The following is a 17578-nucleotide window of genomic DNA, read 5'->3' on the forward strand; positions in this document are numbered from 1 at the left end:
CTTGTACATTTTATCCATTTCAACAATTTCCCTCAGGATAAACAAATCATCTATCAATCTATCTATCTCTGAACATTTGTATCATGACGCACTTTTCATAATTTTTTTAATGGGCTTCCATAACTTTGTCAACATATTTCACATGATATGGCATGTTATTTATTAATTTTGTCACAAACTATACAAGCACTTTACATTTATTTCAATCAGTAATTAGTTGGTTTGTTGTGTTTGCATTTTAGGCAATAAAGACTGTGGTTGGCACATGGAGAAGCCCACAGGTCTACATGTGGGGGTTTAATAATCTTGCAAAACAGATTAAATAAAATGTGAAATATTTCAAGTTTTAAAACAAAGAAAAATTGATACGGTGTCACAGCAGCCAAATGCTGTTTCTTATGTGACCAAATAATAAGATTTATTCAGACCAAGTGGTTTGTGTATGTGTGGATTTTGCTTATTGTTCTTTACTGTGCAGATGACATTTGTGCAGATTTAGTTAAGTGTAAGATCTGCCAGAATGTAAACATAAAATATTAAAACAATCAACTAACATTATGAACAGAATGTGAAGAGGTAGGAGTCTCCCAATCTACACGGAAATGTTCCCTGACGGACAGCTTTGGTGTCCAATAAGCACATCATTCTCAGTCTTCGTCACAGTTTTGTTTACGTGGAGGCAGGAAGTGTACTTCTTCCGGGTTAGAGTTCCTAGAATAGCTGAAGTTGTGGAGGTGCGATGGCCGAAGATCCCGCACTGTCTCTCCGGGTCTCGGAGATCAAGGACCCGGCGGTTCTCTTCGAGCGTTACAACACTGCGGAGATCCGCCGGATCGAACGCAAAGTCCGCGGGGAGATCGAGCAAAAGAAGGAGGAGCTGAGGCAGATGGTGGGGGAGCGCTACCGGGACCTGATCGATGCCGCCGACACCATCGGAGAGATGAGGCAGTGCTCGGAGAGCGTCGTCCAGTCCATCCAGGACATGCACCAGTACTGTCACAAGCTGAAACAAGGCAAAGCCAGTGTGAGCAGCTGCAGACAGGAGGTGAGACATTTTAGGAACACTGAACTTAATCTAAAAATGTTGCGATTAATTATTCTATGAGCTATATGCATACATACCCCCCAATTATAACACCAGTTAAAGCGACTCCAATAACAGCGCTCATCAATTTGGCATGCAAAGATGCTGCATAGAGCATTTATGTCGATAAAACCGAATTTATAGACCTGTCCACACCTCTTTACAGCCAAAACACAGCAGCTAGCAGCCCAAGCCAGATAACAAATGCAAAACTTAATTCAAACGAAGTGCTGCTGGTGGATCACTTGTATACCGAATTTACCTGAAGACACTGTTGATCATACAATTTCTGATCGGTGTGTAATATTGCTGACACACATGGGAACATTACATTATGATATTGTAATGAAAATTGGGGACATATCTAAAGAGGCGTTAATGGAATGCACTAAGGTAAACTACTATCAGCTTTATATATGGTTCTTCACTATTGCATATATGAGCTGAAATTCATACATGTCTCATACATCACAATATTACTGTACAACACTACATTCTGTTTGGTACTTATTATCCTTATATGATTGCATGTCCCTCTAATTAAATACAATACACAAGTTATCTAAAGTCTACTAGGTGTAAACCTGCAGTGTGTCTGTGTCATCCTGTTGTAGAACCAGAGGCAGTGGCAGGAGAAGTTCTACACCATGGCCTCCCAGATCAAACTCCTCCTGGAGATCCCAGAGCGCATCTGGAGCGCCATGGAGGCGTCTCAGTACCTCCAGGCCACCCAGCTCTACCTGCTGTGTTGCCACCTGCACAGTCAGCTGCAGCTGGAGGCCGCTACAGGGGGCCATTACAGCCCCGTTCTGGCCCGCTTCCCCATTCTGGTCCGTCAGGTAGCCACCACCGGACACGTCAGGTACTGGATGTTTTATTACTTGTCTTTGGGAAGACACAGTGGGCCTCATGCAGCAACATTCACTTAATTTTCTCTTTATTTTCTGTTAAGAGAAATAATGAGAGGATTCAAATTCAGATGCACTAAATGCTCTCATCCAAATGTGCCTCATCCAGGATGAATGATCATAAATTGGAGGCGTGTGGCCAATTGTTTATTATTAGCATAGGTAAAGTCCCCTGAATGCTATAGTAAGGTGTGGTGCCTGCACTGAAACCCTGATCTCAGTGCTATGATGAAGTAAAACAGCCAGTAAAAACAGCCAGTAGTATCAATAAGTAGGCAGGTTTTGTTATTGATCAAGCGTACTACACATTTCTTGTGATCCCTCTCCCTCTTCACCTTCTTCGTCTCCTCCGTCAACGGGGCTCTTTTTCCACATTTAGTGTTCCTCCAGTTGGGAGAGCTACTGTAGCTATTTGTACCTCTCAGCGAAATTCTCTCTCTCTCTCTCTCTCTCTCTCCTCTCTCTCTCTCTCTCTCTCTCTCTCTCTCTCTCGTGTGTGTGTTTATATGTGTGTGTATATTTATTTATTTTTTATATTTATATAAAATGACTGCTTTGGGGCTCGTGATTCTAATAGAAAATGTGAGGCCTCACAACTGATGATGATTGTGATGGATCCACATGCAGCAGACTCAACTAGAGTCACTTAGTGAACGCCAAGTCAGTCATTGGTTGGTAACGAGTCCTTCCTCCTGCAGGTCCACCATTCTCCTGGACAGCAGGTCTCTGCTGTGGGGCCGTGCAGTGTCGGACCAGGCCATCGCTGAGGCCCTGGTGTCCACCATGCTGCTGGAGGACAGCTCGCCATGCCAGGCCCTGGCTGACTTCTTGCTGGCCCGGAAGGCCTCTATCCATCAGCTGCTCAACCAACCGCAGCACGGTATTCTACCATTTGTATTACCTGCCAACATGTATCCGTTTGAATATCAGAGTGTGCGAAAACACATTTTTTACACAGAAAGCATGAAGTATTGCATATATTTGTTCCAGGTGCAGGGATCAAGGCTCAGGTGTGCAGCCTGGTGGAGCTGCTGGTCACCACTCTGTTCCAGGCCTACGCTGTCTTTTACCTGCCCCCAGAGGGAAGCCCCAGGCCGGGGGAGGGAGCCCTGAGCTGTGGCATGCTCTTCTCTATCCTGGAGAATGTCACCTCCACCACATATGCAGGTAAACAGCTGGGATGTCAGGATACTTGTAGTGATTTCCTTGGAGAGCTATTAAAAACATAAACCCTAGGCTATTTCAGTTTGGTTTGCACTCCCTTTATTTACAGGCTTTCAGCAAAGGCACTACATGTACATGCACATGCATATATTGTTATTTTCAGAATAAGGTAGGCTAGTCGGAAATGTCATTATTTGGCAGTTTCTAGTTTATTTTTCTTGTTCATGGGAATTAAAACACACAGGACTTATTTGCATGGACAAAGGAGAGTTTCAGTGTTCTGTCCTGTAGGAACCATGTTGGAGGGACATTGCGAGATGGAACCAGAAAGTGTAATGTTGTGACGGACTAAATTGTGGGCTGCATCTGAGGACTTTTTCGCTAATATTTCTCTACCACTTTCTGAATCTATACCATGAGAAGTCATGTTACATTATCTGCAAGCAGTTCCTGCATTTGTTGTATGATTTCTAAGCAGATGTATGGATATTTATTTATCTGGGGAAAGACTCTACTCATTCTGTATTGTGTGCGTGTTTTTGATTGGATTCAAAGGGTTTTAATACATTATATCTTAAAAGCATTAAGCCGTTAACAGTTGGATATATTCTGAATCATGTATATACATAGATAAAGAGAATTTGAATATGAATGTCTATCCTCAGCTAAAGACAGGAGGGTGTTGCAGGAAGAGACGAGTACAGGCAGCTGGTTCAAATACCTGCCTCCCTCCATCACTGACTTCCAGCCCGCCCTTCGCACCCTGGCTCAGCCCATCCAGAAAGAGCAGCTCCGGGACACCCTGCAGCAGTGGATCGATACGTAAGCTCCTACAATCAGGACACTGATCACCTTTTTCACATGTGTTCTGTTTCCTTTTGTCTTAGGTGTTTTCAAAGTTCGACATAAATGTCTAGTTATTAGAATACACAAGCACTGAGACTGGACTCAACAGAAGTTGAAGAAATGGCAAAGTAGATGCAATTGGAATGAATGATTCTTTACAATATATTTACTTTATGATAGTAACAAAAGTCTCAGGGTGTTTTCCATGCTTTTGGATTTGGAAAAATAACTTAAGCCTTTAATCAAAACTATTATTGATTTGATTTTCTGTTTATCTTATCAATGCTTCAGTATCTTTCCTCTGCTCTCAGCTGTAAGGAGGACATCTGTCGGGGCGTAGGCAGCCTTTTGGTCTATGTGAAGAGCTTGAAGGGATTGGCAGCCATTAGAGACGCTGTGTGGGACCTCCTGTCGACCGACTCCATCAGTCAGCACTGGAGCTCTGTGTGTCAGCGGCTGCTGGAGCGCCCTCTGGCTGTCTGGGATGACTTCCTGCAGCAACTCTTCCTTCAGCGCCTGCAGGTTAGTGCTCTCATAGCTTCACAATTGGTTTTCAGCCTCTAACTGGATCTATCCATAGACCCTGTATATATTTGTGACGGCTTGAAATTTCATGTTGTGTTCAATCATGTTCCCATGATTCCTTCCTTCCATTACCTAAGACCATCACCAAAGAAGAAAGTGAAGCCATCTCAATGAGCTCCGTCCAGCTCCTCAACTCAGCTGTGAGGGATCTTGAGGCCCAGACCATCCACACTTCTTCAGGTACCAACACTGGCTCCGGCCACGGGGCCCAGTACGAGGTAGATGTGGCGTCCTTCCTGTGGTCGGAAGCTGCAGGGGACCTGCTGAGTGATGCAGGGTGGGTCAGCGTGAGCCAGCGGGGCCAGCAGCACCAGAGAAGTAACCTGGCCATGAAGACTCAGGCCCTGACGCCTTGCGTTCAAAACTTCTGCTCCTCCCTGGATGCTAAGCTAAAGGCTCGGCTGGATGACCTGCAGTACTACCTTCCCTCTCAAGACACAGGTAACAGCAGTCTGGCAACATAGGCCCTGTCAATGAGCATGACATTTTGCCCACACATTCATAGTGCTTTTGAGTGAGAAGTCCTCGATCTGACTTTTATGTTGTTGATCTTAACTGGCTTTTTGTTTCAGCATCATTAGCTGGTCACAAGCTTCACCTGTCCAGTGAAGTATTTTGACGTGTACTCGATGGATTGGCACAGAACTTTGTACACGCATTCATGAACATCAAACAATGCTTCCTAATGACTGATCCTAATGAATGAATGATGAGTTCTACTTTCTATATAAAATCCTGATCATATACGTATACATATCAATACGTGTTTTATGACCAAATACTTGCAGAACTAATCAGCCTCAGCTGTAGTTTGTGATAGTGTTAGTTAGGTATTAATGATGGTAATGTTAAACATTATACCTGCTAAACATCAGCATGTTAAAGGTGGGACTCACCAAAGGTCAACACCCACCTAAGTGACCTAAAGTATGTTTCTTAAATTTGATCTTGAGAAAGGACCTGAGGAAGGTCTGGTACATGGCGTGTTCTTAAAATGCAGGATTGTTGGTACCTGTGTCCTTATAATGATGACTCCCATTGTCTTCGTATATTAAAGGTGTGCACCAGTTGACCCTATTTAGCAGGTTCACGGCCCAACAATCCCCATAAAAAGGCTGTGTGCATTAATTAAGTCAAGAATGGCCAAAGGAAAGTCTAAAGAGCGCGGAGCATCGGACTCCAAACTAAAAGTCCTCCTTCACCAGGATACATGCAAAAAAAGGATGCATGGGATGCTGTTGTTCAGTGTTGGTGTATTCTTTATTTATTTTAAAAGACAAAAAAATATTACAAAAGATAAATATTAATATAATTTCAATCCTATATTATATTATACTATATATGCGTGCGTGCGTGCATGTGCGGCCTCATAAAGCTTCTAGCATGGCTGTAGACCTTTAGTATGCAGTACTGTACAGTGTTCTCACATCCTAAATAGTATTAAACAGCACTAAAACCGAAGCCCTTCTAGGTCCAGTCTGATGTTCCATCCTACCTCAGAGAACTGCTCACCCCACAAACCTCCACAAGAAACCTCCGTTCTGTAAAGGCAAACCTCCTCCTTCCCCCCAGGACCAAGCTCAAAACCATGGGAGATCGCGCCTTTCTGCTCCGCCGCTCCCAGACTGTGGAATGCTCTCCCTGAACATCTGAGGACACCACAGACTGTGGATGCTTCTAAAACATGCCTAAAACCCCTCTTTACAGAGCATTTTGCTAGACTTTAAGCAAGTGTTGTCTTGTCTGTCTACCAAATGTTTTTAAATGTATATTCTGCTCATTGTTTTTACTCTGTAGCACTTTGAGTTTTGTTTACACAAATGAAAAGTGCGCTTATAAATAAAATGTATTATTATATTATTATTATTATTATTATTATTATTATTATTATTATTATTAATAAATGTTCATCTTCCACGCTGTGTTCTGCAGGGTCTGGCTCCGTCCCTTCCTCTGGTCCCACAGAGAGCTCGTCAGTATCCTCTTTTAACCGCTTCACGGACTCTCCAGCGGTGGAGGAGGCTTTGCGTGGAAGCTGCGTGGCCTGTGTCCGACACATCTTGTCCTCCATCCGCTCTGAACTGACCTCAGCCTCGCCTGACCCCAGCCCCGCCTGCCTCAGCTCAGTGCTTTTCATGGCCAGGCTGTGCCAGTCCATGGGTGAACTCTGCCCCAACCTAAAGCATTGCATCCTGGGAAAACAGAGGGGGTCTGAGACCACGGCCAAGGGGACCCCCAGACAGGGCAAGAAGCTGGGCAAAGCCAGGGCCGCCGCGGAGGTCAGTCCCACCCATGCCAAGTGGGCGGGACTGAAGGAGGAACTTCTCATTTGCAGCATGGAGGCGTACCGCATCTGGAGCTCCGCACTCTCCAGAGTCAGTCAGAAATATAGATGTTTATATGTGAAACTGTATTTGTTGAATGTAGTATGAAGTCTGTTTTGTGTTGTTGAGTGTGGTACCTGGGTGGCTGATCCACTCGTACACGGGTATTAGGGTACAAACTTTCATCTACACACAAGCGTTTTGTGAGGCAACATTTAGTGCAATGGAGACTTGGCCAAAATAGTGCTGCTTCTAACCTTTCTAACAGGACTTTTTACATATTTACACATGAATGTACAGTTACTCTTACTACGGAGGTCCCTGTTACATTATCAACTCTCCCAAGAAGCTGTCGCTGTGATGAGCAAACGCCTGTACACAACTAAAATCAGGCCTTAACCTCACATCGTGAAACACTCGCCTCTAAACTACTGTAAGATTTTAAAGCTTCATTAATTCTTTTGTTTGCTTTGGGGCAGCAGAACAAACTGCAAACTCAACTCCTCTTTTGGCTAATTTGTTAGTAGTTGTCTATAGTTGCCTCTCTGGGAACCATCACCTTATCGTGGTGGAGAGGTTTGTATGTCCCTATGAACCTGAGAGCTGTGTTGTCTGGAGCCTAGTGCTCCTGGTAGGGTCTCCCAAGGCAAATTGGTCTCAGGTGAGGGGCCAGACTAAGAATGGTTCAAAAACGACTTCATGAAAGAAAGGGAAAGGAAAGGAGAGACCCTGCCCGGAGGAAGCCCGGGGCCCCCATCTGGAGCCAGGCCCAGAGGGAGGGCCCGACAGCGAGCGCCTGGTGGCCGGGTTTGCCACGGAGCCCGGTCGGGCACAGCCCGAAGAAGCTACGTGGTGCCTCCCATCCATCCATCCTGTGGGTCTACCACTCATGGGAAAAACCGCTGGGGCTGCAGCAGAGGCTGGCTCTGGGGACGTGGAACGTCACCTCTCTGTGGGGGAAGGAGCCGGAACTAGTGCGGGAGGTGGATCGCTACCAGTTGGATCTGGAGGGGCTTACCTCCACGCACAGTCTTGGCTCTGGAACTCCTTGGACTCTATTCTTCTCCGGAGTTGCCCAAGGTGTGAGGCGTCGGGCTGGGGTGGGGATACTCACTAGCCCCCGCCGCTACGTTGGAGTTTATCCCGGTGGACGAGAGGGTCGCCTCCCTACGCCTTCAGGTTATGGGGGGGAAAACTCTTGTTTGTGCCTATGCCCCAAACCGCAGTTCTGAGTATTCGGCCTTCTTGGAGACCCTGAATGGAGCCCTGCAGGGGGCTCCAGTAGGGGACTCTGTAGTCTTGCTGGGAGACTTCAACGCACACGTGGGAAACGATGGAGACACCTGGAGAGGCGTGATTGGGAGGAAGTGCCTCCCTGATCTAAACCCGAACGGTCGTTTGTTGTTGGACTTCTGTGCTAGCCATGGAATGGCCATAACAAACGCCATGTTCGAACATAAGGATGCTCATAAGTGCACGTGGTACCAGAGCACCCTAGGCCAAAGGTCAATGATCGATTTCGTAATCGTATCATCTGATCTGAGGCCGCATGTTTTGGACACTCGGGTGAAGAGAGGGGCGGAGCTGTCGACTGATCACCATCTGGTGGTGAGTTGGATCAAGGGGTGGGGGAAGACTCTGGACAGACCTGGTAAACCCAAACGGGTAGTGCGGGTGAACTGGGAACGTCTGGAGGAAGCCCCTGTCCTGGGGATCTTTAACTCACACCTCCGGCGGAGCTTTTCAGCCATCCCTGTGGAGGTTGGGGGCATTGAACCTGAGTGGGCGATGTTCAAAACCTCTATTGCTGAAGCTGCGGTGATGAGCTGTGGTCTCAAGGTCTTAGGTGCCTCAAGGGGCGGTAACCCTCGAACACCGTGGTGGACCCCGGTGGTCAGGGAAGCCGTCCGACTGAAGAAGGAGTCCTTCCGGGTTATGTTATCCGGGAGGACTCCGGAAACAGTTGCAGGGTATCGAAGGACTAGAAGGGCGGCAGAGGCAAAGCAGCGGGTGTGGGAGAAGTTCGGAGAAGCTATGGAGAAGGACTTTCGGTCGGCACCAAGGTGCTTCTGGAAAACCATCCGGCACTTCAGGAGGGGGAAGCGAGGAACCATCCAAGCTGTGTACAGCAAGGGTGGGACCCTGCTGACTTCAACTGAGAAGGTTATCGGCCGCTGGAAGGAGCACTTTGAGGAACTCCTGAATCCGACTAACACGCCCTCTATGGTTGAGGCAGAGCTGGAAGCTGATGGGGGATCATCGTCAATTTCCCTGATGGAAGTCACTGAGGTAGTCAAACAACTCCACAGTGGCAAAGCCGCAGGGGTTGATGAGATCCGTCCAGAAATGCTGAAGGCTTTGGGTGTTGAGTGGCTGTCTTGGTTGACACGCATCGTCAACATTGCGTGGAAGTCTGGGACAGTGCCTAGGGGTTGGCAGACCGGGGTGGTGGTTCCCCTATTTAAAAAGGGGGACCAGAGAGTGTGTGCCAACTACAGGGGTATCACACTTCTCAGCCTCCCTGGTAAAGTCTACTCCAAGGTACTGGAAAGGAGGGTTCGGCCGGTAGTCGAACCTCTGATTGAAGAGGAACAATGCGGATTCCGTCCTGGTCGTGGAACAACGGACCAACTCTTCACTCTCGCAAGGATCCTGGAGGGGCCCTGGGAGTACGCCCATCCGGTCTACATGTGTTTTGTGGATCTGGAGAAGGCGTATGACCGGGTCCCCCGGGTGATACTGTGGGAGGTGCTGCGGGAGTATGGGGTGAGGGGGTCACTTTTGAGGGCCATCCAATCCCTGTACGCCCAAAGTGAGAGTTGTGTCCGGATACTCGGCAGTAAGTCGGACTCGTTTCCCGTGAATGTTGGCCTCCGCCAGGGCTGCGCTTTATCACCAATCCTGTTCGTGATTTTCATGGATTGGATATCGAGGCGTAGTCATGGAGGAGAGGGGTTGCAGTTCGGTGACCTGAGGATCTCATCGTTGCTCTTTGCAGATGATGTGGTCCTTATGGCATCATCGGTCTGTGACCTTCAACAGTCACTGGATCGGTTCGCAGCCGAGTGTGCAGCGGTTGGGATGAGGATCAGCACCTCCAAATCTGAGGCCATGGCTCTCAGCAGGAAACCGGTAGATTGCCTACTCCGGGTAGGGAATGAGCCTTTACCCCAAGTGAAGGAGTTCAAGTACCTCGGGGTCTTGTTCGCGAGTGAGGGGACAATGGAGCGAGAGATTGGCCGGAGAATCGGAGCAGCGGGGGGCGGTAGTACAGTCACTTTACCGCACCGTTGTGACGAAAGCCAGAAGGCAAAGCTCTCAATCTACCGGTCGATCTTCGTTCCTACCCTCACCTATGGTCATGAAGGCTGGGTCATGACCGAAAGAACGAGATCACGGGTACAAGCGGCCGAAATGGGTTTTCTCAGACGGGTGGCTGGCGTCTCCCTTAGAGATAGGGTGAGAAGCTCAGCCATCCGTGAGAGACTCGGAGTAGAGCCGCTGCTCCTTTACGTTGAAAGGAGCCAGTTGAGGTGGTTCGGGCATCTAGTAAGGATGCCACCTGGGCGCCTCCCTAGGGAGGTGTTCCAGGCACGTCCAGCTGGGAGGAGACCCCGGGGAAGACCCAGGACTCGGTGGAGAGATTATATCTCCTCACTGGCCTGGGTACGCCTCAGGATCCCCCAGTCGGAGCTGGAGGATGTGGCCCGGAGAAGGGAAGATTGGGGTTCCTTACTGGAGCTGCTGCCCCCGCGACCCGATCCCGGATAAGCGGTAGACGATGGATGGATGGATTGTCTATTTACACATTGAGCAGACACAGAGCAACATTAGCTTGGATGTCATCATGTGACCTTTGTGGGATTTCAGGAATTGAGTAAAAATGTACAGCTGCACTAATCAACACAGTTATATTAACAATGTCTCAAATGACTGTCAATGAATGTCAAATGTGCTTGTTAGCTCACAGTTTAGGTTGAACAGAACACAAATGCTGCTTAACAAATACATTTCCATCAGCAGCCATTTTCAGTGAAACAGCTCTGATGAAGCCACTGGAAGACCTGCCTAGTGACCGTATGTGATGTTGTGACAGGTGCTGCTGGATAAGTTTGGCACAGCGCTGCATGCAGAGTCTGCCGGTACCATCCTAACAACAGGAACAAACTGGGAGGATCTGGAGATCCAAGAGGAAGCAGAGTCGGGGAGCAGTGTCACATCCACAATCCGTCTTCCAGTCCAGGTCAGCTGCTCAGCAGGACCTCGAGCACAGATGGGAAGCACAATGATTATTCATTCCATTCAAGGATCTGATGTGAAACTTGTGTCTTCTGCAGCCCTCTTGGTTCGTGCAGTCACTGCTGTTCCAGCTGTGTGTGGAGGTGAACAGGGTGGGGGGCCACGCTCTGCCCCGGCCCACCCTGCAGGAGCTGCTGCAGACCTGTCTGGCTCAGGCCCTGCATCACTACCACAGCCTCACTCAGCAGGCCCTCAGCACGGTAACACGCACGCACGCACGCATTCAGTGTTGAGAACAAGAGAAGTTTTGCATTGTAAGGTGAACAAGTAATAAGTCCATCCTTGAAGCACCAGGGACATGGATGTAACTATAAGCTAAAGTGGAATGATTACTTTTTACATTCTGTAATAAAAGAATAAAATAAAAAATATTGTCAGCTGAGGAAAACATCCTTAGCTTAAAAAACACAGTCAGCTCCGAGTAGGGCGGTCAGTTACCTTTTTATAGCGCTTTTGGTGCCTGTTTTAAAACAACAGGTGTACTTCACAACGTGCGCGTCAGAAGCTGTTAGTGCGTTTGATCCTTCCATCCTTCCATCCACATTGCTCAGATCTGCAAACTGATAAATTAATCCTTAATGTTGCCTATGATTTTCTGTTTAACCTCAAATATCACAGTTTTCCCATTTGTTTGTCATCACACACCGAAGAACGTAAAATTAAAATAGAATTAGCTTCCTGAATTTCTCTGTTTTTTTTTTGTTTGTTTTTTCATCCGCCAGGAGGGTGCATTCCCCATGACTCAGAACAGAGCCTTGCAGCTGTTGTTTGACCTTCGTTACCTCAACACCACACTGGGCAGCAGACTGGAGGAGGCCAAGAGCTCCCGATCCCACCAAGACCCCAGGTAACATCCTTTGTCTCATATTCAGCACATGCAGAAGGGTGGAGTAGCAGGCTTTCAAAGCAGGGAAGTGCTTCAAAGCTCCACAGAATTGGTTTTGGATTGTGTCCCACTGAAGCATAATGTTACTGACATGATTAGAGCTTTAAAGTGGATCTTGCTCAATCTTGAGGCCATGTGTTTAAGAGGGTCATTGTGTGTAAATCTAGTTTATAGACTCATTTGATTTGTTTGGTTTAGTTTTGTGCTTGTGTTTTGCATATTTTTAAATTGGTACAGTATGTGTAAACAACACATAGTAGGTCTGGGGTATGGTAATATTCCATTGTTGACAAACTGCACATTGCACAGAAATGGGGAAGAACCATCTGTATAGTTTTTGTTGACAGATTTTACTTAGTGTGAAATGCACAAATACAAACACAAATGGCTGCAGCTGAAATTTTGATTGATGGAACTTTAAGGTCAGACTTCAGTATTTAACTGCGACAGTAGACGATGGTGTTCATACAGTTTGGAGAGGAGGCCCAGGTAGTTCACCTGGTAGAGCAGCGGCCATGTACCAAGGAAGAGGCCGTCAACTTTTCATTTGTGTGTCCACTGGAGAAACACTAATTTGTAACATGAAAGTGCTTTATTCTGTGTTTTGGAGAGGAGGAGACCTGTGGATACATTTCTGGTAAAAATCTCCTGAATGATGAACACTGAGGTTGTGCCCCTGAGCAAGGTACTTAACCCTGAGCTGCTCCAGGGAGACTGTCCCTGTAGTTAGTTCAATGTAAGTCTCTTTGGATAAGAGCGTCTGCTGAATGACCTGTACTGTAATGTAATGTTAAATAATCGTGGTGAAGACAATAACTCCCATGAGCCATTGCGCCATCATTTATTATTGTTTAGATTGAGAGCCAGAAAATGAGACATTGTACATTTTAAATGTAAAGTCCTGACGGCGTCACAAAGGCTGAAAACATTGTGTTGTGTGTCTTCCAGATTCCACGAGGTCTGTGATTGGCTGGAGGGCTACATCGACCCATTTGACCTGGACGTGTTCACACCTCTGCTGAACACCAACCTCAACCGCATGTCCCAGAGGACCTCGGTACTTTCAGCCCCTCCTAGGAAAAGTGTAGTTGTAGCTTGATAAACGTAGAACTATTGGCCAGATGTACCGGCAAACATAATTAATGGTGCTGCTCTGCTTCCAAACGTTGTTGAAAGGTTCATGTGACGTGTGTCTCAGGTGCTGCTGGGGCTGCTGACGGGCTCAGAGAAGCAGTTTGCCTTGCGGAGCAGCAGTGTGAACTCGCAGGAGCCGTACAACATCCTGCCACTGGCCAGCAGCCAGATCAGGTCAGAGACAACTGTAGCTCACAGGGAGTCAAAGGTGCAACATTTCATTTACAGACGTCAGTATGGTTAGCATAAACAAACCATCAGTGAGAAGATGTGCAGCAGAGGATCTGGGAGGAGACCTCCTGAAGGTGTATACAGTAAACCTCTATACTGATACAGCACCATCATAAATGGCAATTTATTTATAGGCAGCTGGTTATCCAGCACTATTTCCAATAGGTTGACATAGAAATGTGTCCAGAAGTTATTGTGATTCATACATATTTATTTTTTGAAATATTGTTTAATTTCAGTTATCATGATGTGTGGAAAATCTCAAAAATGTATAAATAAATACAAATGATTGTGTGCTAGGTGCACAAATAGGCATAGAAACGTTTTGGAACGTTTGATTTAATTTGTTCATCACCGAGTGTAAACTTCATATTATTTTACTTAAAGTTTAATGACTCTATAAAAATAGGTGTGCATAATAATGTATCATACTGTAACCCAATATGTTACATGACGTATCAGCAGAGGGCCAAAAGGAATTTTTCAATATCATACATTTTGGACAATAAACAGTTTTCTTTCTACAGAAAAAACAACGGCAACAAAAACAGTTTAACTTCTCAAATGTTGCCATCACAGCTGTAAGTCATGTATCACCAAACTCCACGTTCAGGAGCGAAGACTAGATCCTTCAGTTGCCTGAAAAATTCTAAATAACCACATTCGGAGATGCATGGTTTTCATTGGGCCGTGAAGTTATACTTCTTCTTTACATCCAAAATTGTCCGAATAAAAAGTAAAGAAGAGTGAATCTGAGCAATAATTCAATGCCAGGTTTTAGTACACATTTTGGTCAGTACCTACAAAGTATTGCTAGTGATGATCATGGGGAAGGAAAGCAGCAAAGGTTCAGTGTTGGTGAGTGATGCTACAGCCTCTCTAGCTTCATCCTGGTTATGACTTATGTGTGAGCTCACTAATAATATACTAGACGACAAGGCAAACTGCAAGGCAGTGTAGCATTCAGTCATGTCCGAGTTATCAAGTCCAGTCCATATCATTGTCAAAGCCCTTACTACTTATATAACTATTGTCCCCTCTCTATAGGGGAATAGGTTATGTAGTATATCTGCATTTTTAATAGTATTTCAACCTAATTCCCACCATGGCTGTTCTGTCCTCTGTAGGTTTGGGTTGCTGCCTCTCAGCATGTCGACTGTGCGTAAATCCAAGTCGGCCACCAGGAGCTCTGATGCTCCGCACCAACTGGTGAGTAACAGAGCTGGGATCTGATGTGTGAAGCTGCTCGTCTGACTTTATTCACTGTTGTTGTTTCATATGCTGACAGCCACAGTATGTCTTCATCTCCGCTTCAATGTTTTGCTCCACCCTGGGTAAATGTTGTCTGTTACACCCTCTGCCTTCCCAGAGGTTTTGAGTGCGAGAAACTCAGGCAAGTTCCTCTCACTCACTCACTCACTCACTCACTCTCACTCTCACTCTCACTCTCTCTGACTCTCACTCTCTGACTCTCTCTCTCTGACTCCTCTCTCTCTATGACTCTCTCTCTCTGACTCTCTCTGAGACTCTACTCTCTCTTCTCTCTCTCTCTTCTCCTCGACTCTCTCTGACTGCTATTCTCTGTCTCTGACTGTCTCTCTCTCTTCTCCTTCTCTCTCTCTCCTCTCTCCTCTCTCTCTCTCTATCTCTCTCTCTCGCTCTCTCTGCATGCTGCTGGGAGCACGGTGGGAGCGGTGTGTGTGAGTAGTGTTTGTATGAGTGAGAGCCTCGGGATTTGTTTCTTTTTTTTGGTTTCTACTTGTCCTTTTCCCTGCTTTGCGAGAGTGGCGTCTTTATAGGTGACGTTTTTTTGCACGTTTCCCCACTTTATGCACCTTCCACGAGAGTTATAGTCTCGGGTGTGCCACCTTTTGTTCCAAATGAGATGTTGGAACAAGAACTCAAACGCTTCGGCAAGCTTGCAAGCCCACTTAAGGTGTTAAGCCTAGGGTGCAAAGATGAGAAATTAAAACATGCTCAGTCACTTCGTAGACAGGCTTATATGTTCCTTGACTCTCCTACACAAGAGTTGGAGGTGTCATTCAAAGTGAAACATGGAAATAGTCATTACATGGTCTATGCAAATGGAGGTAGCATGAAATGTTTTGAGTGTGGGCGTGTTGGACACAAGCGCAACGCGTGTCCACAGAAAAGAGAATTGATGAGACGGCCGCTAGACAGGCAGACACTGGGGCTGCTGCGCAGGCTGCGGCCCCGCCCCCTGGCAATGTTAATGCAACAGATGAGCAGGAAGTGATAGAACAGAATGGTGAGACACAAGGATCAGCAGATGAGGTTGAAGATGTGAGTCAGTCTTCACAGACGATAGACTCACAAATAAGAGTAAAGGCTGCGGTTATTCCTGTGGATAACGAGGGTGCGTCTACAAGCACAAAAGGGGAGGGGCTGCTTAGTGATGTAGTGACAGCAGGAGAGAATACTCGTTGTCAAAACAATTCATTTTTGGTCCAAAGTATTCTGCAGCAAAAGAGATTGTACATTCACTGCCCAATTTTCCGTTAGTCAATTGGACAGTGAAAAAGTGGACAGTGAAATAGTGACAGGAGGAGAGAATACTCCGTCATCAAACAGTCAGCTGGACAGTGAAATGGAAATGGATGATGAAGAATATGAAAGTGAGCTACAAAGTGAAAATGAAGTTGAAACAAAGAGTAGGCATAAGAGGGCATTAATAGCAGAGGTAGTAGAAAATGGATATACTTTTTTTGCAGGAAACTCACAGTGATGAGGAAAATGAAGCAGACTGGGGCCTGTTTTGGAAAGGGCCTTTCTTTCTAAGTCATGGTAGTAATGTCAGTGGAGGCATTGCAGTTCTTTTTTCAGAAAAGTTGAATGTGAATATTATATCTAAGGAGGAGCTTGTAAAGGGAAGGGTAGTAATAGTTAGAGCAGAAGTTGAAGGGTGTATTTTCTGTCTAGTTAATGTTTATGCACCAAACCTAGGCACAGAGAGGTTAAGTCTTTTCAACAAACTGAAAGATGAGTTAGGCAAGAATCAGGACCTCAACATTTTTGGTGGAGATTGGAACTGCACGATTGACTTTACACAGGACAGAATGAGTGAGGAGCCACATTTACAGTCGTCAATTAGTTTAAAAAGTACAATTAGTCATTTAGAATTAGTAGATGCATGGAGATTAAAAAATGAAATAGCAAGGCAGTACACATGGATCAGGATTTTGGATAATAGAGTGAGTGCAGCTAGACTGGACAGGATATACATATCAGAAGGGCTTAGAGGCCAGCTGATTAGTAGTTGTATTAGTCCAGTGGGGTTCAGTGACCACCATATAACTACTATATGCTTGAGTTTTGCTTCTGGTGAAAAGGTGAAAAATTATTGGCATTTTAACACAAAATTGCTTCAGGACACAATTTTTTGTGAGAATTTTAAAACTTTTTGGTCAATTTGGGCTCAGAAAAAGAGTGAGTTTGAATCTTTGAGTATGTGGTGGGAAATAGGAAAAGCTCAGACACGTGTTTTCTGTCAACAGTATACATCTTACACAACACTTAATACTAGGGAAGCAATTAAAAACCTGGAAATGGAAATAAGGGACATTGAAAGTGAATTACGCCCCAACACAAGCTCTGATGATGAGACTTTGCTTCAAAAGAAAAGACTGGAGCTCAGCTCTTTCATGAGGGAGAGAGTGAAAGGAGCCCTCGTCAGAGCACGTTTTGTATCAATTAAGGACATGGATACTCCAAGCTCTTTCTTTTTCAACCTGGAGAAGCAGAAAGCAAAGGGGAAGCAGATGTCCTGTCTGAGAATGCCTGATGGTAGGATTACTACAGACTCTGGTGAGATGAGGAGACAGGCTGTTAATTTCTATACAACCCTGTTTGGAGCTGAGACCTGTGAGGAGCAGTGCCAGTTGGAACTACTGGAAGGACTACCTAAGCTCACTCCTAGGGAGAGAAAGATCTGGATAAAGACCTGTCCTTTGAGGAGCTAACCACGGCCGTAGGACAGCTAGCTTCTGGGCGTGCACCAGGGATTGATGGGCTACCCACTGAGTTCTATAGGGCTTTTTGGGAATGTCTGGGACATGATTTTCATGAAGTAATGATGGATTCTTACAAAAAGGGCTTA

The 17578-nt window shown here is 46.0% G+C and overlaps 1 protein-coding gene across 2 annotated transcripts in view; it reads left to right on the top strand.

Moving 5' to 3' along the window:
- Nucleotides 1-684: 684 nt before the first annotated feature.
- The window catches only part of cog1 (component of oligomeric golgi complex 1), a 23776-nt gene continuing 6882 nt past the window's right edge, over nucleotides 685-17578 (top strand). For both annotated transcript variants that reach the window (XM_029437713.1, XM_029437714.1), the window contains exons 1-14: nucleotides 685-1045; nucleotides 1699-1946; nucleotides 2691-2872; nucleotides 2983-3159; nucleotides 3822-3978; nucleotides 4314-4524; nucleotides 4665-5028; nucleotides 6520-6962; nucleotides 11008-11154; nucleotides 11249-11410; nucleotides 11933-12057; nucleotides 13045-13153; nucleotides 13295-13404; nucleotides 14589-14670. In XM_029437713.1, coding sequence (XP_029293573.1) covers nucleotides 740-1045; nucleotides 1699-1946; nucleotides 2691-2872; nucleotides 2983-3159; nucleotides 3822-3978; nucleotides 4314-4524; nucleotides 4665-5028; nucleotides 6520-6962; nucleotides 11008-11154; nucleotides 11249-11410; nucleotides 11933-12057; nucleotides 13045-13153; nucleotides 13295-13404; nucleotides 14589-14670 — 2823 coding nt within the window. In that variant the 5' untranslated portion in view covers nucleotides 685-739. The remainder of the gene's footprint in view (nucleotides 1046-1698; nucleotides 1947-2690; nucleotides 2873-2982; nucleotides 3160-3821; nucleotides 3979-4313; nucleotides 4525-4664; nucleotides 5029-6519; nucleotides 6963-11007; nucleotides 11155-11248; nucleotides 11411-11932; nucleotides 12058-13044; nucleotides 13154-13294; nucleotides 13405-14588; nucleotides 14671-17578) is intronic.

This window comes from Cottoperca gobio, chromosome 8, assembly GCF_900634415.1.
Source record: "Cottoperca gobio chromosome 8, fCotGob3.1, whole genome shotgun sequence".
Lineage (NCBI taxonomy): Eukaryota > Metazoa > Chordata > Actinopteri > Perciformes > Bovichtidae > Cottoperca > Cottoperca gobio.